A 25,147-nucleotide genomic window follows, 5' to 3' on the forward strand; every position below is an offset into this window, starting at 1 on the left:
CAATCAATGAAGCTACTCTCAATGGTGTATGCTTTGGAAGCTGTGGATCACGGTAGGAGCCTGTACTAGCTAGTTTTGTGTCAACTTGACACAGGCTGGAGTTATCAAAGAGAAAGGAACTCGTGGGGAAATGCCTCCACGAGATCCAGTTGTAAGGCATTTTCTCAATTAGTGATCAAGGGGGGAGGTCCCCTTGTGGGTGGTGCCATCTCTGGGCTAGTAGTCTTGGGTTCTATAAGAGAGCAAGCTGAGCAAGCCAGGAGAAGCATGCCAGTAAAGAACATCCCTCCATGGCTTCTGCATTAGCTCCTGCTTTCTGACCTGCTTAAGTTTCAGTCCTGATTTCCTTTGGTGATGAACAGCAGTATGGAAGTATAAGCTGAATAAACCCTTTACTCCCCAACTGCTTCTTGGTCATGATGTTTGTGCAGGAATAGAAACCCTGACTAAGACAAATTGGTACCAGGAGTGGGATATTCCTGTGACAACCTGACCATGTTTTGAGGAGGACTGTGGAAGGACTTTGGATGGAAGTGTAAGCTGAATAAACCCTTTCCTCCCCCAACTTGCTGCTTGGTCATGATGTTTGTGCAGGAATAGAAACCCTGACTAAGACAGAGCCGAAGGAAGCAAGGATGCCACTCTTACTCTAGAGAGCTGCACACAGTATAAAACTGTCCCCTACAATATAGCAGAATGGTTTATTGTAATCAGTCACTTTCCCATCCCCAGCCAAAGGCATCCTTCCCACCTCCCTATATTCTCATTCTTCACCAAAAGACCCGAGGCACGAGCCACTAGCCAGGGTGTTCACAAGGATGGAGTTTGGAGGTTACAATGGACCCCTGCATCTCCCTGTGTGGCTTGGGAACATTTCCCTCCTTGGTTCTGAAAGGCACCGACAGGTTGCCTCAATGCATCTGCAGGGACTTCCTTGACCTGCTGTCTCCTTTCCACACTGGGTTTCGTTGGCATCCATTTCCAGTTTTGGTTGCCGGTTAAAAACCCATGAACATGTATGTTGCTTCACACTAAGCCAGCAGAAAGGCTCCCCGGGAAGGAACAAGACAAAAGGAAAATCCGACCAACACAGCACAGCGGCAGTCCTGATTATTTTTAACTGCTCTCTCCTATTAATTGTCTGTCAAAGCAGCCATGTAATGTGGCATCCCCGGGGAGCTCTTCGACACACGTGATGCCTGGAGGACCAGGAGCCAGGTTACTCACACTCTCGCTCTTGCTACAAATCTCCTCAGATGATGATAAATACCCCTCAGCGGCAGCAGTTTCCCTGGGCTCTATGAGCTGTGCAGTAGTTCATTAACACTCGGAGAGGCATAATGAGGGTTCCCTTATTTTTCCCTTCATGGTCCCCATTCATCTCAACTGTCCCCAATCTCCACACACTCCATCTCAAACCCGGCCCAGGTTGATAAGGTCTCTCTTAATTTAAAAGGTCTCTGTGGAGGTTTAAAAGGTTAAGTGGGGCACATAAGCACAAATCCATTCTGGTGTCTCTGTTTTTAGCGTGGCATGCGCCCTTCCACAGATACTCATTTCCTTAAGAGAGCTAGAATAGTGCTGGCTGTTATCAGGAGAAACCACCATCCATTATAGAATCAAGAATCATTATCGGCACCGTTTTCTGAGTTAGAACACAAATCCACTGGAAAATTAAACTATTTATAGAACTGCCAGAAAGAAAAAAAAAAACCCACAAAAACAAGAAACAAAATCCCACTGCACACTGACATAGAAGAGGGAAAAGGGAAGAAAAGGGAGGTGCCGGCTTTAATAGCTTTCTCTTCTAGGGGAAAACACTGAAGTCCCCCCAACATCCTAAGTCTGTCATTGATGTTTGTCATTATAGAACAGACCGTAAAAGTCAGGATTTCAGGAAATACTTGGTTTGGGCCCTCTCCCAGGAAGCATAGTGAGGGAAAAAGGAGTCATGGGTGGGGTGGCCTGTGCTCCACCTCTCCTGCCGTTCTTTTGTGTGATGGCCCTGTCTCTTTTGAAGAGTCTGTGAGAGTCAAGCTCACTCTAGGACACAGCTGGCCAGAAGGTGATCATGGCTCCTTTGGCCTTTTAAATCTGCTGTGGCCATTCCCTCCACTGTCTCCCCTCCACAAGTGCTTCTGCACAGCTCTCTATTAGTCAGGCATCACTGTCACTGGACCAGAAGAAAATATGTGAGCTCTGCCCCCAGCAAGGACACTCACTTAAGCTGTCATGACGCCTCTGTGCCTCAGTTTCCTCACTTGCAAAATAAGGGAGCCGAACTAGGTGATCTCAGAGCTCTCAGTTCTGGGTCAGCCGTGCCAAGGAGGCAAGGACAACGGCGCTGTCTACCCAGGAAATTTGTAGCTCAGCCTTGCTGTCCACAGGCCACAGCTTGGCTCTTCACTGCCCGCTGTATGAACACCAAGTCTGGAGCTGGATCTCCTGAGTTCTTCATGTTCTGCATGACCAATAATCCTGCCCTCTTCACACCCTCTCCCTCAGCAGAGCTTCTCAGACAAACCAAAAGATAATAACTTGACTGATAGCTGGCATGAGGCGTGTCTTTGTGCACATACTGACCTCAGACTCACTGTTTAGGTGAAGGTGACTTTGAACACCTGATCCTCCTGCTTCTACCCCCTAAGTGCTGGGATTTTAGGTTGTGCTAACCATGCTGATGAGTATCTTCTAACATCCTTCAGAATGGCTTTATTAAATTCTCCATATACACTCAGCACTACTATTATTCTTTCTGTGGTTATCATTAGTTTTTAAAGTGTAGTAGAGTGTGAGCTACAACTACGATCTACTCTATAGAACGCAGTAGAGTTGCCTCATGGTCTGTTGTATCATCTACCATCCTCCTTGTCATTTGGTCACAAGACGGAAAAATAACTAAGTCTGGCAAGATCTTGCTGACTCTGGAACCTTCTCTATTGCACCCTGCCCCCTTTCGTTACCTATGGAATTTGCCATTTGCTTGTTTGTTTCCTCTGAAAGTCACTAGTTGGAGATTACAGGCTAGACAGCCCCTTCTCCCATGACCCTGTCATCTGCCATGACTGCTGAAATCAACGAAGCAGCCCTTTTCCTGAGAACAACGTGGCAGAGTCTTGAGCTTTCAGCCCTCCAGAAAGAGCTCTCACTTTGAACATTCCAAGTGGCTATGAAAACATGCAAAGATGCTTACTGACAAAGGCACTGATAGCTTTCCATAAAAAGCACGAGCAGATTTTTATGAATTAGGTTCCTTTTGTGAAGGAGACACCAGCTCTAGGAGAAACAAGCTATGATTTTAGCAACCTTAAGCTCTGTGTCAGGGGCTGGTTACTAAGGTGATCATTGCCAGGAGTCTGCATCATTTGACTCCCATTCACTTTTCTTCTAAAAACTGGGACAAATGTCATAGCCCTATAGTCAGAGGCTTCACTCTGATCAGATACTGTGTGTACCGGAAGTAACATAAGACATCCAGTCAGTTGCCTGATAACTGTCACTGTGACAAACAGCATTATCCTTTCCCTCATCCAGTTGCAGCAGACTGGCATTATCCCCCAACCTGTACAAACCAAATCAAAGTAGTAGCAAAAAGCACAATAAAAAGTATGTCAGCATTCACAACCTGAGGCACCATGAGCTGTCAAAGTCCCATCCTGGTTCACAGAGAGCATAGTACAGTGTCCCCTACTATTCCTGGAAGATGCACTTTCAGTAGGGCCTGACACATGTGTTCCAGCTGTACAGCTGCCAGCCCCTCCCCCGCTTACTATACCTTTTCCTGGCAGATACCTGAGCCCAAGGAGAAGTGAAGTGACTGAAGCTGAGTTATCTACAAGGTTTTCCTTGACCCAGAGAGAACTGAGAAGTCCCACCCTTCTAGCAACAGTGTGTAAGAAACAGTTTTCCGATGCAGTGTGCTTCCATTCCTTAAGGTGGAGACACAGACACACAGCAGGCTTGAACCAGACTTCCTGAGACAGCTCTACTGCTTGGCATGAGCTTGTCACAGCCACAGCACCCACAGTTTGGCTGTCTTGTCCTCACCCAAGGGGACAAAGATTCTTCTGCTTCTCTCTGACAGAACTGCCAGGCAGGGAAGGACCTTCCTCCCTAGGCTAAGCATGGGGTCTCCATTTTGTGTTCTAGGGATGGTGTGACTTTGACTCCAGAGGTAGCAGAAAGTCATCAACAATGTTCCATCTCTGTAGAAAACAAGTCCCAGGCATGGCTCTTAATCCCATACCAGTTAATGGAACCATGGCATTTCCATGGTCACATATGGATGTAAAGTCGTGGCCTGTCTGCCCAATCATCTTAAGAGTGAGGCCTGAATATTACTGAGACTCAATCCTTTTAGAGCCCTTGACTCCAGATTCAAAGCTTCATGGGGAACCCAGGCCAATGACTGGCCAAGGGCCAACTCCAGCTACTAGCTGAAGTTCTGTAGCAGCTACACGTGATGGTTGGTAGCTCTTAGGAATCTGTTCTGTTAATTCTCTTAGGCATATAAAAGATGGTTTAAAATGTATTCCTAATTAGAGAACACATGCATTAACTATCAGGAATAATTGTGTCCTTAACTATGACAGAGGAGATTCTCTTTCTAACCAGTTAAATATCACCTCTCCGTGGGTTACAGAGCTGGTGGGATTCATGCTCAGCCTCTATTTTTTATCCAGCTCATTCCTTTGTTATCAGCACTTTGGAGTGAGCCCATGCCTCTGCACGTACGAGGCCACTGAGCAACTGAGTCACACTCCAGCCCCCATTCTTATTGAGGAGCAAAAATCATTTGAAGTTTCTTTTCCACTTTGAATACTTTGGGTAGCTGTGGGCTAATTTTGATTTTAACAAATTTTGTACTTTTTAATTAAAATTAAGTTTATTTAAATTATTTATCTGGCTAGGCTGTTGTATACAGTCAACATTAAAACTTCTCATAATTTACCACCTTTTTGGCTTCAGTAAAGCTTTCATTTTATTTTATTTTTTCCAAAAAAAGTAGAGTCAATTCGCAAATAATGAAACAGGCAGGTTTTAATGGCTACTATTATAAGGAATGGAAACCCATTTTATTAGTTTTTCAGAAGCTAAGTTCATGTAACAGTGTCATTTTATACTTAGAAAATAAAAGCAGAACGTAGAAACACCTTGACTTCACTTAGGTTTACTTAATGTTCATTAAATCAATTGAGTGATGAGTTCAAAGTCACAAAGAGAACAAAGGTCCCTGCTCTGCTAACCCCCCTCTCTTTTTCTTTCTCTCTCTTTCTTTCTCTCTCTCTCTCTCTCTCTCTCTCTCTCTCTCTCTCTCTCTCTCTCTCTCTCTTTTCCCCTGAGACAGGGTTTCTTTGTGTAGTCCTGGCTGTCCTGGAACTCACTTTGTAGACCAGGCTGGTCTCAAACTCAGAAATCCGCCTGCCTCTGCCTCTGCCTCCAGAGTGCTGGGATTAAAGGCATGTGCCACCACGCCTGGCTTAAACCCCCTATCTTATTTCTACTTTTTTCTTGCGCCCTGCAATTTATATTTCTATTTTGTCACAGTCAAAGAAAGCTATGGGAAGCTATTTGAAGATTTTCTCATAATAACGTCCAGTATGGGTAAGAAAACAGAGACTGTACCAAAGCTTGGCCAGCCTTGCCTCTCTCTGCTGCTTAATGAGACCCTGTGTAGCACTAATATCTTTGTAATCCCAAGCCCACTTTGGGTCCTAGAGTTGCTAAAGCATCAGTTTATGATTAATTAGTTTAGCATTACCATGTAAACCTGCTGATCCCACCTCGAAACATATGGACATCGGGGCTGTAACATCTGGAGTAGGAATTGATAGTGCTTAGCCACACTGCAGCAGCTACAGGAAAGCAATGAGCGCTAAGCAAAAGCTACAACCGTGCCCCCTCACACAGCACAGGCTGCCCTCTAGGGGGCGAAGAGGGAAGCTGATGGATGACTCTGCTCTGGTTTGGCTGAAGAGTGGGGCAGTCCAGGTGGAAGCCATCTGTCACTGCTGGCCACAGAGAAGAAAGAATAGGAACGGCCTAGTGCTCAGCAAAGATAACATTGGCCCACAAATCCTTTTGCCCCTCTGGCTTGGCTTGTTGTAGAGATGTTTTCTCCAGCAATTGCTTCACAAACCATTAAACAGCCATGAAAACAATCGCCTGGCCATATGTCAAAGGGCCACAGAAACCCACAGCAGGTTGAAGGAAAAGAGAAATGCCCTTCTCCTTTCTTGGCACTGAGAGAAGCCTCCATGGAGGTAAGGCTGTGTGTGTGTGTGTGTGTGTGTGTGTGTGTGTAGATAGATAGATAGATAGATAGATAGATGAATACATGGTAGATCGATAGAAAGACAACATCACCATGAGATTAAAAAGGCAGGTACAGCTGGCATTAGACTCAAGGACATCAGCAGAGAATGTGATTAGGAACAACACAGTCCTTCCATGGCATGTGGTCATTTCAGGCCATCTTTAATGCTGAAACCAGAAGCTGAAACTTCAGGTAAGTGCATCCATCAGTATTCCATCCATCCCTTGGCTTTCTTGTACAGGGCCGAGCTAGAGTATGGTCCTGGGCAGCAGTAGCAGCAGCAGCAGCTGAGGAAGTCAGCACCTGCCAACCTTCGGCATCAAATCAGCACTTTAGCAGGCGTGCCTCAGGTGGCAGCCATGCACCTGAATGTCTGAGAAGTCCCACACTTGGCAACTCTGAGGATATGTCTGAAACAAAGGGTATTTCTTATAGCATTTCTGACCTGACAACAAGAATAGGCTGGCATGTGCCAAGCACAACACCATGTTAAGTGTGTGCCTAAAAGCAAAACCACATTTTTTTCCCTCACAAAATTCCCAGCAAAGGCACTGCCCTTCTCCTCAGGCTACAGAGGAGGTAGTGAGGAATGTGAATGCCCTGCCTAAGGCTACATGAGAAAGGAAACACAGAGCTGTGGTTGGCACCCTCAATCCTGGCTTCTCTTCGCCAGGATGTTTGACTTTGCCCTGAATGTGAAAGAATCAGGCTGGCTGAGAATGTTCACTACAGGAGATGGGACATGGTGATGTGACATTTCTTCCAAAGGTATCGTGAATCATATCCCAAGGAAACATGGCCTCTGGAGAGAGAATTAAATCCCCATCTTTGAAGACTATCTGTTGTACTCTTGGCATGCTCTGGAGTTTGCACATTAGCCCCTTTCTAGAATGAACAAGGAGGCTTGGCAGGTGGACTTTGTCCAGCCTCTTCATTCTTGGAACAATACTGTCTACCAGGAAACCAAAGGCTACAGAGGAACAGGAATTTGTCTACATAGAACACAAGAAGTCCAGAATTCCAAGGCCCCTTTAGCTAGTATCTTGCTTTATTATTCAAACCTTAACTTTGTTCCCTTATGCATTTATTATCTGTCTGTTGGTCCATCCATCCATCCATCCATCCACTTATCCAACCACCCAGCCAGCTATCAAGGCTTGGCACAAGGAAGAACCAAGATGCAAAATTCTTATGCCCACGGGTCTTGCATGTGATTAAGAACACCAGAGAGTAAGCTGATGTGGATCTACTAGGCATGTATTTTGAAGCCATGTAAAATAGATCTGGGGAAAGGGGATAAGGGGGTGGGGAATGCTACAAAAGAAAGAGCCAGGGCAGGCTTTTCAAGCAGCAGTACCTAGGCTTGTCTCTAGGGGAAGTAAGAGAGGGAAACATGGTTATCTAGAGAGACCCCTGGTAGAGGGAGCAGTGGAGCAAAGACCACCCGAGCCAAGAAACAGCAGGAAACCATGTCATCCAGTGCAGATGAGCAGATTGTGAGGGTGAGATGCAGAACCTGATACTGGCTTAGAGTAGGGTGACAGGAGACAGGGACAAGGTGACTCTGGTGATGGTCTGAGATGAGAGTTTCGAGTCAAAAGAATCTGCTAAAGGCAATCCTTTTATTCTTTCTTACTCCAGGATGTCAGCTGTGCCATGAACTCTGGCCTCTATCTTTTACTGTTCCTCTCCAGTCAGTCCACTTGGTCCTGACCTCTCACACCTTGTAAATATCTGATTTGCAAACATTTTACTGTATGCCTTTGATTGGTCTCTGGCCATCACTTGGCTCATGGCCAGTGCTGTCCGTGGCCAGGATGGCACATGAACGTCCCTGCTGCTTGTTACCTCTGACACTTCCCACAAGTGTTCAGCTTTGCAGGTTAAGGCCTTTGGCATACATTAGCTCACTGAGACACTAGGTCTCAGGGGTCATTTCATGCCTTTCGTTTAACTGCAGGAGACTGGAACGAAAGGGCACATGTTGGCACTGGCTGAACTCTACACAAATTAACCTCCTGGCATCTGCAGACCTGGGCCTGAACAGGAAGTCCTGTCGGCCAGTATGTGTGAATGTAAGGTGGGCTGAGGGGGGCTCAGGAGAAAGCACAGAGAATACCACACAAACAGCCAACGGCAAAACCATGAGCCGGCAGTGAAAACAGGGCTACCTGCGCTTTGAGCAGAGAACCAGTAGTAAGGCGGAGGGACAATCTAGGACCTAGAAGAGGTAACAAGATGGAAAACTGAACTGGTCCAGTGCCAACCACAAGCCAGAGGTTAAGCTGTCACCCAAGCCCTCGGCATCAGCTCAGAAAACCTTTCTGGAATTGGCCTGGGCCAATGGCTGAGCAGCCGGTGTGTGAGCCAGTGCAGTGTGCTAGAGTGATTGATGCACTAGTAGAGTGATGCTGGGATGCTCTTCCAAAGCCCAAGGATGCTGGTGTTTCCCATCCAAACAGGGCTGACTGGGGACCAGTGCACAAAGGCAAAGGGGCATCAGAAGCATTGGTGGGGACCAAGAAGGAAGGGGTGAAGACAGGCAGGTTACTTGACACTGGGTAGAAGGAATCTTCATTCTCCAACCAACCCTAGGTAACAATAATCGCTGTAGAGCTCAATGCAGGGCTAATGCCAGTTGACTTCGTTTCTTCACATTGGACTGTCCACTCTCGAATTGATTTCCAATCTTGTAGAGATTTCCTAGGGTTCACTCTGTACAGTTAAACCACAATCGAAGGTGACAGGCGTCAACTATAGCAAGTCACTCTGAGTTGAAAGGGTGGACAGTAAGAGTGGAGGCCTGTGGCCTTACATGCAGGCACCCACATCCCCATAGCTGAGTGCTAAGCATGCTCTGTTCTACTCCTCTCCCTGGTCTAGTTAGGTACTGACGACGGTGCCAAGCACAAAGGTCATAAACAGGTCCAGGGCTGGTCAGAAAATAAATTCTATTCCTCCTACTGAGCAGCCAGAAAAGGGAAATTCCACCCACAAAGCTGTTTGTAGGAATACAAACATTGCATCCTGTTGAACTTGACCGATAAGAACAGGCTGGCTGGCACTGTATTCAGTACTTTACCATCTCAGGTTCTCTGGCAGGCCTGCCTAAGATGTAGTCCCCAGAAAAATGATCCTCCTTACTCTTGTCAGCAAGGAACATGCAGTAATAGCTCCATTTCCATCTTTAGGATCAGATTCTCAAAAAGCAGCTCAGGTCATGTGAACCTTAAAGGCCACCAAGACCAGTGGGTCCTGAACACATGTTTGTGTTGGGTCTACAACATACATTCAGCCAGTGATTCCACAAAGGAGATGTGCAGACACAAATCTGTATTACTCTGGATAATGGCTCAATGTTTTTCTATCCTTGAATATTCAATTGCTGTGTATCTTTGATTCTCAAGTGTATTTCCTGTAGAAACCAAACATTTAGGTACTGGCTTTCTAAAACCTAACAATCCACACCTTTGTTTAATTCTTACACCTTCAATGCCATTATTTTTGTGTGGATTTGTTATTTGAGGGTAGATATTCATATGTGTGCACATGTGCATGTTACTGTATAAACATATGTGTGTTCAGGTCAAAGGTCAGCATTGAGTGTCTTCCTTAGTTTATCTCCATCTAATTTTTTTGAGATAGGGTCTGTCATTGAACCACCAGAAAGTACTAGAGATCACCAATTTAGCTAGACTGGCCAGTCAGGGAGTTCCAGTAAGGCACCTGTCTATGCTTCCTCAGTGCTGGAATTACCTATGCACACCAAAACGCCCAGCCTTTGACATGATGCTCAAGATCCAACCCCAGGTCTTCATGTTAATCCAGCAAGCATTATATTCAGGCATCTCACTAGCTCCCAGTGTCATTTCTGACACAGTTGAACCTACATTTGCTGTTTGCTTTTCTCTGTTTGTCATACATTTCTTCCTACATCTCTTTTCCTCCCACACTCTGTACCAATAGCATACTTTCTAATGTAGCATTTCCATATCATTACTGATTGAGTTTTACTATGTTTAACTTATCTTCCTAGTTATCTAAGAAATGCATCTTAGCAGAATCAGCTTGTGATATATGTGATTTCATTCGGTGAGTGTGAAAACACTTCTCCTGGAGAGGGCTTTATTCGCTTTCCCTGTGTAGTGGTATTGTTCCTATATATATTACATCCATAAATGATTCAAACTCAACACATTGCCATAATTACCACTTTTTAATAATTGCATGCCTATTAAGACTGAGATAGAAAAGGAGAGCTAACATATATTATAGCTTGCGCTTATTAGCCTCCTAATTTTCATTTCTATGTGTTTTCATTTGTTCCTGTGGATTCCAGCCACTACTGGAAATGTTTCCTTTGTCAATACAGATTTTTACCCCCATATCTCCTTAGTGTGTATTACTTTATTACATTTCTATGGTATAGGTCCAACAGTACATATACATATTATTTTAAACAACTGCTTTTAAAGTCAGGGAAGAGACAGAAGGAGAGTGAATTTGTACATACCTTGCCCTATATAGTTACATAACTAATTTTTACCAGTACTGCCCATCATGCTAGATTAAAATTACTTTCTTGGAAGAGTTACTTTCAGCATAAAGAATTTCCTTTGTGATTTTTCTTTCCCCAGTTTTCTTTGCTAAACTATCAGGGCTAAAGTTTAATCTACATCTCCAATCCCTGCCTTTTACAAGATTCTCCCAAGGGCACTTTTAAAAGCTCTATTGCCTTAAACATCCGTAATCTCTGTTGTAGATAAAGTCAGTTCCTTTGGGGAAAGATTTGCGACTTGGTTTTATATAGTATGTTTCTATTCTCGACCAAATCTCCAAGACATTCACAGCACTAGGACTGGGGTTGGAGGGAGGGGGTGTGCTTTCCTTGGTGGAACCTCCTCTTTAGGAGCTAAATTCTCAGGGGGATGGGGTGAGTAACCTCAAACCTTCATGCCTTGTCTCAGGCATCATATTCTCACAGCAGTGTTCTCACGGCACAGCTGCTGTCCCCCTTCACAGTGAGGGCTGTGAAGAATAGCTCTACACCTCTAGGCTGCACTCACCCATACTCAAACCTCAGAACAGGTGGTTTGGGTCAGGAATAGACTTGGTTTTATATAGTATGTTTAATCTACATTAAACATGTAAACATTAAACACATAAAGTGTCCTACACGGGAACACTTTCCTTCAGCCAGGAGCTGGTTTCAAGCAGTATGGAGTGGTTTTTAACCTGCTGAACTGGGAGGATAAAGGAGGGAGGGGTCCCTGACTCGAATTCCACAAATGCTGTTCTTATTTGAGTTTTTACCTTTGTGTTTGTTTGCTTGCTTTTTATTTCTTATTTTCTGCAGTAATTTTGGATTATCTCCAGAGACTTTAACTTGTGTTTTAAAATAATAATTTTCTCTACTTTCAGTGTGGAGTGAGGAGGTCCATAGAGCTCTTGGATTATCACATTGGAAGTCTTCTCTTGGTCCTTCAGATAGTTTGCTTTAGGGAGTAACTATTATACAAATAAAGGCCAGAGAACAAGAGCTTTCTCACTGTAGTGGGAATGTACATCATTTGAGGAATTTGTGAAAAAGGCTCCCAGGGACCACTCACAGAGACTGTGACTTTCCATGACAGGAGAAAGAGGAAAAAGCAGGGAACTATGCATTTTTACCACGCTTTCTACACAACACTAATATTTAAAAATGCATACAGCATTCATCCCTTCCTCCTCTCTATCCCTCTCTTCCCTTTCCCCTTCCTTGAGGACAGCAAACGTTGGTGCTATTGGTTTGTAATTTCCTATTTATTGATGAAGTTACACACCTAACATCTGCCTTTCTTGTGAGCTCTGTAGAATCCAACTCTGTGTGTGAGTTCATCGCCACAGGCCCAGCGTCCGGCACAAGACCTGACTCTCAATTACTTGGTCTGTGATTTAGAAAAGGAAGTTCTTGAGTTCTTGAGTTCTAAAACTGGGAAGGTTGATCACCAAGATTTAGCACTGTATGGTTTTTCTTAAAAATATTTAAAAACATTTGCATATATATTCCTCTGCAGAGAGGACCCATAGCTTAGTTTTGACATGATAGGGCTCTTGACCTTCCCCAAAATAAGAAGCACTGGCCTAATTCGGCAGTAAAACAAGATTAAACAGTAAGGAGCTCATCTGCAGCTTGAAGTAGAATATGCTACAAAACCTGTGTGTGTGTGTGTGTGTGTGTGTGTGTGTGTGTGTGAGAGAGAGAGAGAGAGAGAGAGAGAGAGAGAGAGAGAGAGAGAGAGAGAGAGAGAATGAATGAGGGGCCCAAGAATGGAGACTGAAATGCCTCAATGAATTTGCAGAACCATTCACATCCTTGCCCCTTCCCCCAACTCTCCCTGAAGAACTGATCATTCCTGCAGTCATTGGCTGGAGTCACGATAGCTGCTGGCATTCATCTGTTTCTTGGCAGCATCATTCATCACTGAGGCCAGGGAAAGCGCCTGTAATTCTCTCCGTTCACCTGTTTGGAACGATGCCACCCGTCTTTGTAGGAAGCTCCTTTTAATAACAAGCCTGTAAACTTCCTAGAAAACACGGGCACCGAGCTGAGCTTATGAAGCACGGGTGCCCAAGCGGTTTGACCAAAAAATCCTGGGATTCCTCTTCCCTTACCCAGCAGCCCAAGAGGAGATTCAGCCTAATCAGGCTACAGATGCCTCGCCTTGCCACTGCTTGCTGCTGGCGCATTCACTGAGGAGCTAAGGCAGGCTGTGGACAGGTTGCTTCACACTAATTGGCTATTGCTATTAAGCCTTTCCTTTCCCAGGTTCAGAAGACGCTCTCTTCAATATTTCCTCCCTTGTTTTTGTCCTGAAAATTACTTCCACAGTAGATTTGTCACCGTAAAGGTTGTCAGTGTGCCGTTAACTCACAGTTACCCACGGTAACTGGGGAGAGCGGTATTGCAGATAATTCACAGCCAAAGGCGCTTTCCGTCTAGCTCATCACGCGTGGTTCAAGGGGCTTGGTGGCAGCCTTCCCTTCCTAATTATGTTTGTCTTTGCTGCTTATTAAAACGAGTCTGACTGCCTTTGGGCCAGGCAGTTGGGTGAGGTGAAAATTCTGACACAGAATTTGTGAACGTCTTTGGGGGAAATCCACAAGGCACACAGATAATCAAACTTGACTAGATTTGGCTTCTCAGTCTAATCACCCATGATCAATTACTTTGTTCCTGTGGGACTGAGCCTGGGATAAGAAATAGCTGCAGTTGGGAGGGAAGGGGTCTTGACAGTTAGATGAGGACACAAGACTGGGTGGTGGCCCAACGTCATCACAAGGTCATGCTGGTTTCCCTACCTGGCTTTGCAACCTTGTTTTCTACAGTCAACAATCTCCCTGTGCAAACCTCACAGAGTCCACCTCTACCTAGAGCCTTTGGTGGCTCCCTATGCTTGTTATTATGGCTGTTCACATCTAGCCCACCCTCTCGGAGACAACCTGACCCTGTCCCCTTGAGGTTAGAGATGGATGGGTACTGAGGTTGATACTGGTCACTGAAATGTGCATAAACACTGGCCAAGTGGACATGTCACTTCTCAGAGTCAGCGGTGCTTGGTTTCACACTTTTCTGGCTAAACAACATCTACCAGCATCTGAGATGGTGGCTGCTCCTCACTCTGTCACTGGTGCCTGTGATGAGCCTACTTGGCACTAGCTTTCAGCCACCTAGATTTTAATGCCCTTAGTTAACTTAGCATATCTGGCAATGTACATATCAAACTACACTGTGACTGAGTTTCAGCTCTGTAAGCAGACAAAGGATGGAATCATTTCTTCTGCAGCGTGTTCAGTCCAGTACTAAGCACATTTAAAACAATTCTGTTGGTTTGTTGACCGTGACATTTTTCTTCCTTACTGAGCCTTGCCATCTTCCAGTTGGTGTTTTTCTCCCACTCCCAGGGGCAAAGCTGCAAAGGGTGACGTATACCCTTTGTTTTGTTTTTTTTTTTTTTTCAGGGAAAATGGTGGCGCTGTGTCTGTGGACCAACAGAGCCAGAAGGAAGAACTCAAAAAAAAAAAAAAAAAAAGGGTGTCTTTGGGGGGATGCATTCCTAGGCTCCATGTGTTTGGAATGTAAGAAGGTTTAAGGACAGAGAAGATTTCAAAAGCCTTGGAGCACTGACACAGAAAGCATAGCACCCCCAAAGCTGCGATTCTGAGGGATCACATGTCATTCACTCTGGGCTCCCAGGTCTATCATAACATCAGCATTTTCTGATGACTTATCATGGGCCAGACACAGTTCCAACTTATTAGTTAACTTGTTGATTCCCCCAAGCAAACTTCTAAGATAGTTATGATTTATATTTCACAGATGAAGGAGCTAAAACATTGAGGTAAATTCCCTGTGGCCACGTCGAGAGTAAATGGTCTGCTCTTACTTCAAGCCCACTTGGAACACTCCCATCGCGCACACTCACTCCCGTGCCCCACCCCTCCCTGTAAGCCACACTGCCCATTCCACAGACCGCCATCCTCTGGAAACGTCTCCCTTCTAGAGCAACATGAAACAACTCTGCTCCCTTCTCTCCAAATCAGCACTCAAATATTTGAAGGCAGCAGTCATGTGTCCCACAGGGTTCTCCTTCCCACTGTGAGCAGCCACACGTCACTCAACACTTCCCAATACAACATAGCTTTAAGCTCTTCTCTATCCCTGCTCGGTGACTCACACATGCTGGGGACCAAAAAACTGTCAGTGAAGTCAGTGAAGTGGAACTGGTGACTCTCTGGCCTTTCAGGCTTGTCTGAGCTAACGCTGCTTACAACCCCCGAGCACATTCCTTTCATAGTGTAAAGTGGAATGGAGATCTGCCGTAGGAACAGCTGTTGGCTCGGTCCCTGCACAGGTCCCCATATTGGAAAATGGACTGGTAAAGGATCTGCATGGTCAGTGCTCCCTCTTCTAACTCATCTGCTCCTCCTCCTTCTTTGTCCCAGCCCTTTCTTGTCCAGTCCCAGAGGCATGTTGAGAACGGCCTTTCCACTCACCATGGAGTTCATGGCAAAGTGATTGTGCTGTGTCTGGAGGTCTAGTGCATGCTGGTAGCTGACTCCGATCTCTGTGTGGCTCTGAAGAAATAACTCCTTGTTGTGGCTTATCCAGTCGAACATCTAGAAGGGAGAAGAGGGGACAGAGTGATGAGAAGGGTCATAGGTCAAGCAGGCAAAGCAGTCAAAGCTACAGAGAAGAATACAGCCCTCCAGCCGTTTCCCAGGGAGATGCTGCCATCGCCCTGGAGTCCGGGTAGGCCAAAGTCTGGTTTTAGGGAACAATCCTCATTGCTTTAGCATAAAAATGTACAAGAAGTTTCCATATCTCTACAGAGCCTAGGTAAAAGAGACTGTGAGGGTGAGAACTGAGATGAGATGGTAGTGTTTATTATCCCAAGGTAGCTACTGACCCTTCGTAAAGTCTTTAGAATGCTTCAAGGACAGGCACTGAGAAAGCAAGGGGGAGGCTTAGCCCACTCATTCAGGTAGCTATGTCTTCTCCAGGAAGTCCCCACACAGGAGACTCACCAGAGCCATAATTCCAGGAAGTTCCTAGCTCTTTCAGATGCCAGGTCTAAGAACCAGCACATGCTCCCTCCCAAGCATTCAGTTTGTCTCAGAAATAAGAATGAGACGCAATCAATGCAATAAAAAAAGTGCGGAAGCTTGCTAGAGGTGCTGGGGAGCAGGTCTCTCCTTTGACAGTCTTGTGTGTCTCCGAGCTAGCTGCTGTAGCCAATGGAAAGGAGAAGGGTGGAGTCAAGGTGGCTGCAGCAAAAGGCCAGAGCCCTGACTGAGCTGGAACTCAGTACCTGTGAAGAAGGCCACTCTTCTCAGGCCATGTGCTCCATGTTTACACGCTTAGGGGTGTGTGTGTGTGTGTGTGGTGGGAGCGCTGTAGCCACTCCCAGGGTGGTGAGAGGACCAGATGAGCTGAGACAGGGTTTGAAGGCTGCACCAGCTTTCTGGTGCTAGCTCTTCTCCTTACACAGAAAACTAAGTTTGCTTTTCCAGTTAAGTTCAATTAGCATGTATGGGATACCTGCCATGCCCAAGGTGGCAGAAGGTCAAAAATGTTGAAAAGGTGGTTCTTGAAATCAGGTAGCTTTTATAAAGTGTAGAAGCTGTCGTGGATCAGATTCTGTTTGCTTGTTTAGAGAATTTCGCACTGAGTATAACACATTTTCACCACTAACATCACTATCTTCCCTCCAACTCCTTCTGTGTCCCCCCAACATCCTCTTTCAAAATCATATATCTATCTATCTATCTATCTATCTATACACATATATGTATACACAAATACATATATACACACACACATATGCATACACACATAATACATACACACATATGGTATGTGTGTATGTATGGTGTGTGTGTGTGTGTGTGTGTGTATGTGTGAATCTATGTATGTATGGTGTGTAAGTGGTGTGTGTGTGTGTATGTAACTTAAATCACAACTCCAAAGGTCCATGAATATGTTAGAGTCTATTACTAACAGAGGAAAAGGAACACCATACTCCCCAGAAAAAGGGATCCTGTGTTAAGCCTTGACTTAGAGAGGAACCAGAAAGCTGAAGACCAGAAAGCTGAAGTAGGCTGAGTGAGTGGACAAAGAGAGAATGGTGACACAGGATGGAGACTGGGGCAGTCCAATATGTCACAGGCACTGAAAGCAACTCAGTGCCGCTTACTGTTGACAACATGAGGCTGAGGAGGCAGGTGCACAGAGTGACCATGAAGGGCACACGCACACGAAGGGATGTGGACCACGTGTTGATAGCAAGCTGTGGGGGAGGCTTCTATAAAATATGAATGAGCTGTGGCAGCAGTGTGGGGGCGTGGACTAGGAGAGGCAGGGGTCAGACTGGGGGGAGTGTGTGGCACACCAATCCAGGTACAGGAGAGGGCCTGAAGAAGCAGGAAGGTTTGAGAATTCCCTTTGGTCAGGACCTTCCGAGGACTCATTATCACTTGGAGAAGAGGGGGTGAGAGAGAGCTGGGGAGACTAGCCATGGTACCCTGGTTCCTGCAACCCCGAGTACCACCATGGGAATCCCCGAAGGATGAGATTAGAAACTGAGGGTGTGCAGCCATAGTCCTGCATTTGAAAGGCATAGGGAGATTTAAGTCAAGCATTCCCCATGGACAGCTAGACTCATGTGTCTGGGGGCCTAGAGAGAGACACCAGGGCTACAACAACTCATGCCTGAGCATAAGAACATCAGCAGGCTGGAGACTCTCCCACCGGAGCTACTCAAGTAGCAAAGGGTTTATTTCAGGCCGCAGGCTCCTGAACAGGCTGAGCACATATCTGTGTTGAGCATTCTGAGTCTATCAGCCTCAGCGAGCCCCACACTGCAGGCAGCTGCTGGCCAGGGCACCCCCAATCCCTAGTTACCATTAAGAATGAAGGGGGGAAAAACAAAAGTACTGGAATTTAGAGGATTCTCATTCTGCAATTTTTCACCTTAAAATTTCTTCCTCGAAACCTCATTTCAAAATAATCTCTCCCCCTCCTTCCTTATTTACAAAAGAATCAATAAAGTTAATGAAACCCTGAAGTGCCAAGAGCCCTTAGAACTTCTGATAACTCTTTTCCCCCTGGGCTCTCTCAGCGGCCCAGCAGTGACCTTGTACTGTCTGTTGAATAACTATTTAGATGCACACAAACTGGCAGAGGAGGTGTGTGCAGCACCACAGTGATTATGTTGCTGGGCACTGGGTCCCTGCCGGGCTGCAGGGAGAGGCGGGCTGGACACAGGCCAAGGGAGGTGGAAAGCAGTGTAAAGTGTAAGAGGTAAGACAAAGCTTGCTACAGCAGCTGTGCACAGACCGATGCTGGCACCCATGCCATCCCCAAATTCAGTAGTGAGGCACCCTGACAAAGTCTATCTTAATCTGCAGAAACTGCTTCAAAGAAATAACATTATATTATTATATTAAATATTAATATATTAAATGACAGTATATATTATTATATTTGTATATTATATTATAAATATATCTTATATATTTATTATAATATATTATTAAATAATAGCTATGTCATATATTCTGATCTATAATACATTACATATTCTGATTTGCAAGGGCCAGTATTCCTTAGAATGGGGGTGAACATCCCGGCTTACAAATGGAACATTTTTGAAACCCATAAAAACCCATAAAAAAACCATACTTTTTCTATTCAAAACAAAAATTAGTTTTATGGAGTCTCCCGATTTAGAAGGTATATTCATTGCTATAGCTCCTATTTCTAGTGATTAAGGAATGTAGCAAGAAAACTGGCCTTGTTTTATAGCCAGAGAAGAGTCACTCCTAAGTCACTGCCACAGCATTTTTCAGGTGCTTTCAAGTTCACAATCAGATGTCCAATTGCATGTGTCATTTTATTGTGACCTCAAACAGTGTCACATGGCTATCACCATAAGGTGACAACAGAGTATGCTCAGAGGAATGAAGCCCAAATTCTAAAAATCATTATTCTACTCTGTGCTGCATTTACTGAGTGACTGTCAGCCAGGCTCTGAGAGGCTGCAAGCACCATGATGCCCCAGCCAAGGACAAGTGCTAGGGGACACTTGTTTGACAATATCCAGCTACCACCTCTCTATGGCTGTACCATCAGGAAGGATCACAGAGGCCTGGGGATAGCTCTCAGTAAATGCTGGGAGGGATTAAGGAAGGAAGGGGATGGGAAGGAAGGGAAGGAGGAGGAGAGAGAGGGAGGATGACAGTTGGCCTTAGTCTAGATTGTTAATGTCCAGAGAAGAAACACCTTTCCAAAGGGTTCTAATCTCAAGCCAAGACCACTGATAACCCGATCCATTTGAATTTGGTATCTGGAAGACCTTTAAGCTGGAGTGGCCGAAAGACGTAAAGGAGGAGAAAGCAGAAGAAAATATAGCTACAGCAGCTTTGGGTTGTTTATGTTTCCGCTCCCACAAAACAACAATTCTTTCATTTTAGACATGACCATTAGGATGGTCATACCTAAATGATGCAATTATATCTCTGTCTGAACAGAGCATAGTTTTCTCTCGTCTTATTAAGAAAGATGTTATATGTAAGCTACTTGAGGCTTTTTTTTTCTGTTTCATTTTAACTAAGCTAAGTAATTTTTATGCTAGCTAACTTAAGTAAAAACACACAAATCTGGTTCTTCATAAATAGTCAACATTAAAGAAATCTATTTAAATGCAGACTAGGACAAAATAAACACAAGACTTTCCATTTTTTAAAAGATGGGTTAGCTAAACGGTTCTTATTGCTCTGTTCTGTCTTTAATGAAGCATAACTATTTCATAGAGCAGGGGTATTAAGTAAAAAATCTCTTGTTTATTTTCCTGCACTTAGCAAAAGCAGCTGACGTCTTCTAACTTTCAAACCACCTGACTTTTGTTGGTGCTGTACACTCTCTAATTATAGATTACATTGCAAACAAGACACTCACACTCAGCCTTGACGAGCTGATTAAGTAAAGGGACAAAAAACAATCAGTGGGTTTCCTTTGGCTGGAGACGCAGGTCCCAGTCCACCCAGGGACGTGCTCTGCACCCCTGCAGTCCTTCATCCATAATAGCTGTGCCCTGCCAGGTTCAACAACCTCCCGCAGGTAAATCTTGTTAGGCCCAGGGAAACAAGGTCTCCAGCCAATTATAAAATAAAAACCTTGTGTTAGAGTACAAAGAGCAGAAAAATACAAATCATTACAGGCTGCTGTATGAACTCTGCCAAGTTGTATCAAGGGCCAGAACCTCAGTTTTTATCTGTAAAACAAGAATATTAATTTATACTTTTTAAATCTTAGGCTACCAGGGGCACTCAAATAAAATGAGGGGTTAGAAAAGGCTTTGTTGGAGGCTGTACACATATGGATTTTTAATATATATAATGAGTATAATGAGTATGTTCTAGCCTACTCCCACTTAAAGCAAAACAATAGGTAAAAGGTCTGGATATAAAGCTGAACGTTCATGCTGCGAACCCCATGGGCTGGTGGGACTTGCTCACACCTGCAGTCCATACACACACAAAACACCACAACCCACTCATCTGAGACACACTACTAGAACAACCACAGGCCTCTTCAGAAAGCAGTCCAGAGGCACCAGCCTTCACTCATTCAGGGACCCTGTGAGTGTGGGTGTGTCTGCCTACAAAAGACTCAGAGCCCCTCCGTCACTATACCTGGAATTCAGGTGCCTCCTGACTGCCTTGAATGGCCTGACCACAGAGATAAAATATTAAAGCAAGACCTTGGTCCTTATCTGCCTCCCTGGCAAGGAAGCATCCATGCTCCTTCTTCCCCACCCTCTCAGCCACTACTAGAGACTGATTCCTCCCCCCCCCCCGTTAGGTTTTCCCCCACTCAGGAGAGATGCCTATTAAAAAGCCATTTGTTTCCTATAATCCCCTTTGGAATCAGTTTTTCCTGGATGTAGAAATAGCTCAATAGGTGCTTTCTGAGCACAAGCCATGGATGTGATTCTAAAATTGGCAGAGGGATCTCAGACAGAAGATGAGAGGCCCTACATACACACACACACACACACACACACACACTCACTCACATGCACACACACATGCTCACACATACTCCTGGGAACCAAGCAGATCTCCTGACTTCACAATTCTGCTTTCACAGAAACTCTGGCTACCCTGGGCCACATGTTCTTGTACAAACAGAGCACTACACAGTCCTCTTGTGTGTGTGTATGTGTGTATGTGTGTGTGTGTGTGTGTGTTCTTGCCTAGGGTTCTTAAGACCCTTCAACCCTGTTTTTTTCAATGATCTCCTCTCCTAGGATGAAACTTCCTGGTTTCCTAAAGAGGAGGAGGAGGGGGAAGAGGAGGGAGGGAGGCAAACACGGAAGAGAGAATATTAAGGATCCCAAAATATGAACCTAGTTTCTAGATTTCAAGAGCCCCTACTGTAGCCAGTCACCTCTCCTGTACCAATTCATCTATTCAGTCCATCGGACCGTGTGTGTGTGTGTGTGTGTGTGTGTGTGTGTGTGTGTGTGATGGGGTGGGGTGGGGCTCTGAAGAGATCATCATTACACTGACCTTAACGGAGGCAGAGACACAACCTGACAGGCTGTCATGGTGATAAACATCTATTGAGGGAGAGAAGGTGTCCTTGGCTCTGCCTGTTTTCCCTTCTGCTGGTGGCACGTCTGCCTACAGATGTTTATGTATTTCTTAAAGGAAGCCGCTTTTCCCGTTGTCAGAAGTCCTGTTTGCTCCCAGGAGGAGAGCCCAGCTGACCATCTAGGAGGCACCATCTCGGTTTGCTCATTAATCAGCTAGGATGCCAGTGTCACCAATCAGGTTGTGCCTGTAGGCACACTATTGACCCCATAGTACATTTCCTTCACCTTCCACCCAAATTTCTTAAACCTTAACACCCATGTCCAACTGCTGCTCACAACTTAAACAGTCCTGGTTTCTCTATAACACAAACAAATGCCCACTGTGAGAAAAACTCTTTCCTTCTTCTGCATAGTAATCCAACCTCCAGTTAGCATCTAGATCCTGTTTCCATGACAACAAATAAAGATGCATCAAGCCCAGCATGTTATTGAGTCTTGGCGAAATATAAAGATGCTCCCTGACTGGAAAGCTGCACGGGGATTGGGAGTAACTACAAAAATACTACATGTGTATTAATGTGGACACCAAAGCTCGGGATTCCCTGAATGTGGTGACTTTTGCAAGGAAACATTGTTCTTCGCAGGGATCCTGTCAGCTGTGACAAGTGTTACAAGATGTACAGGTTCCCGTGGGGCACCAAGTTTGTAAGCATGCTCGCACTTGCACTTGTCAAGGTAGATCCTATCTCCTTGTACTTGAGCTGGATGGCTGGGATGGGTTTCTGAAGGGATTGCCTGGTGGCAAGCTATGGTTCTCACCTTATATCATTCTCAGTAGATCAGTGACAAACACTGCCCCTCGACTGGTAAGGCTGAATGTTTAGAAAAGACTTGGATGCAGTTATCAAGCTGCATTGCCAAGGCTGGATCACGTTGACGAGGGTGCTGTACTTTCTCCTCATCTTCTAGTTTTCCATCCCATGTTTTCATGTTCAAATTTCCCACATAACAGTAATGACACTAATGGTAGCAAAAAACAATCCCAACAGTTACTATTTTTTAAGTACTCTGCATGCTGAATATTGTCCTAAGCATTTTACACATATTAATTTACCTAATCCTCCCAGTGATGGTCTAATTATCTCCCCATTATTAATCTCCAGTCTCATCATATCCATTTTACAGACTAGAAGGCTAAGGCTCAAAGGATTTAATTAATTGATCTAGAGATGCACATCTGAGAGACAGGAGCGTCCAGAGGTTCAGTTCATGTTGCTACTCTAACTTTCCTTCTCCCAAGCTCTCAGAACTGGGCTCTGCCTCTGCTGCTCTGGTTTTTCCTCTGTCTGTTTCCTCTGAGAGTTCATGTAATAGGGTCTGCTTACTGCCTTCTTGAGTCTGTACCCACAATAAGAAAGTCAGGTGCCCCCCACTTCCCAAGTCCATATTGTCAGTTTATTCTCCTGGAGAATGGACGTGATTTTGTTTTATGCTTTCCTGACACTCCCTGGCTGGCCCTCTTAGCCAGGTGCTTCTTAGCCGCAGGCCGTCCATCTGCCTGCGGATCTGTCTAGCTTCCTCCTCCTTTCCTGACAACCAATAGCAGAGGATTTTGTGGAAATCAAGAGTTTCTTATACTTGAACTTTCTCTTATCACATTTTATTCCTATTCTCAGCATGCTGGGGATGGCAGAGACATCCTAATTTTGGAAGCTCACCAAGTCCACGGATGTTTCCACACTTGCCTTCCACTTCCCTGGCTGCCGTCTCCTGGCTCCTGTTTGTGTCACTCAAACCTTTACTATGACAGTGTAAAGATTGGACTTGCACAGTTTGTCTCAAACAATCCCCATATTAATGTTGTTACAAAAGGCACTAGAAGTTGTGTTTTAACGTGGTAAGAACTTAGTACAGTCAGTTCTTCATGAATCCGTGGACTTATTAACTGTGATACACACACACAAACACAGTATCTTCACTGTGTTAGGTATCCTAAGGAATCTATAGACAACTTAAAAGTATCCCGGAAGGTGCCTGTACGTTACATATCGATATTATATCATTTGTCATAAGGAAATTGAACTTCCTCAGATTCGGGTATCCTCAGGGGTTCCTGGATCAACTTCCCACCGGTCTGAGATGATGTAGGAAGAAGTGCAGTAAATTGCCTAAGATCACACAGCTTAGAAGTGATGGAGATCAATTTAGAATCTAATGTCCATCTGAACCGACATCCAGTGCAATTTCCTGTTCCAGGATGCCCTCTATCTGTAACTTCTCGGATAACTGACAAGGATAACTGTGTGCCCGGAGCCACACAATGGGATTTATATATGTGATCTCAACCCCCACAACAGCTCAAAGAGGTGACAAGTGCCAGCAGCAGCCCTCTTTCTACGGGAAGGAACAGATTCAGAGAGATTCAAGTCAGGGTCACACGGTCAAGCTAGCACACTAAAAACTGAGGTCTAGCTTTGTCTGGTGCCAAAACTCACACCTTTAAACCACCGTACATGCAGAATAACGGGATATGTGTGGATTCCCTATTAATACATGGCACCTGTGGATACAGCAGCAATGTTCCCCTGATGTCCTGCCCACTTGTCAAACTGCCACATCCTCTCTATCGTGTTAGCACTGTCTCTCAGGTTTCCATTCCAGGCCTTTTACTTCTAATGCTCTGCTCCTCACACCACAGCCTCTTCTACCTGGATCATTGTGATTTCCATCCTACTGATATCTCTGTCTCCATTCTGTCCCTATAACAAGTTACCTGCCTGGACCAGGTTTATTCTGCAAACACTGCTCTCAGCAGGACATCCCCTACACACCTGCACCGCCCATCACTGCAGGATACTCCCACACCAAGCATCCTTCCCAGTCAGTGTACACTGCCACACACGCATAAGGCACCATGTGCACTCTCCTTTCACACCGTTGCCTGCATCTTTCCTTGCCAAAATTGCTCCAACCCCAAATCTCCAGGCTACTACCTTCCTTCTAAATTGAAGCCTCAATTTCTCCTAATGCCCACTTTGACTAGAGAAGTCGCTCCTGACAAATGTTTTACCTCAACTTCTTCAGTGTCTGCCTTATTAGTTCATCAAATAGCCTTAATTAAGAACCATCTGAAAGGTTTTCTTATAATCTACAGCTTCCCCGGCCCTGCCCTTGAGATTTAGTCAGAAGGGGAGATTTTGATGGGCTTGCATCTTTATTTAACAATCTATGTAGGTTGTAGTATGTCAGCAATAAGGGAATTCCTATTAGACTCAACCCCACCATCAGCAAGCAGCACGGGCTGATGAGCCTTGAGAAAGGAGGGTATACAATGCAAGTCTCCAGTTCCCTTCAGCTCTTACCCACTGGTATTGTCCAGACTACGGGACAGCTCACACAGGAGCTTAACAGCAATGTCCTGTTATGGTGCTGAGGAACTAAACAAACTAGGCAGGCACTCTACCCATGAGCCACATCTCCAGCAAGATGACAATAGTGGTAACTTTCCTTTCTTAATTGCTTCCAATCCATTTTGTCCCCATCTTTGCTTAAGAAGTCAGAATGAAGGAAAGTGTGTTCTTCTAACTTCTAACTCTTGTGCTTTTATTCTAAAGAGAGAATGAGTCTGTCTCGGGTGCAGGTACGCCATGAACACTGAAGGAAGAAAAACACGTTCTTCATGTCTCCTGGG

At 45.0% G+C, this 25,147-nt stretch overlaps 1 protein-coding gene across 26 annotated transcripts in view; it reads right to left on the minus strand.

Moving 5' to 3' along the window:
• Positions 1-25,147, minus strand: part of Kalrn (kalirin RhoGEF kinase) — a 603,829-nt gene that overhangs the window by 343,359 nt on the left and 235,323 nt on the right. For all 26 annotated transcript variants that reach the window (XM_085832156.1, XM_029470420.2, XM_029470426.2 and 23 more), the window contains exon 6: positions 15,353-15,475. In XM_085832156.1, the coding sequence (XP_085688282.1) occupies positions 15,353-15,475 (123 nt within the window). The remainder of the gene's footprint in view (positions 1-15,352; positions 15,476-25,147) is intronic.

The sequence above is a fragment of the Mus caroli genome, unplaced genomic scaffold (assembly GCF_978045245.1).
Source record: "Mus caroli unplaced genomic scaffold, Mus_caroli_1 scaffold_17, whole genome shotgun sequence".
NCBI classification, from domain to species: Eukaryota; Metazoa; Chordata; class Mammalia; order Rodentia; family Muridae; genus Mus; species Mus caroli.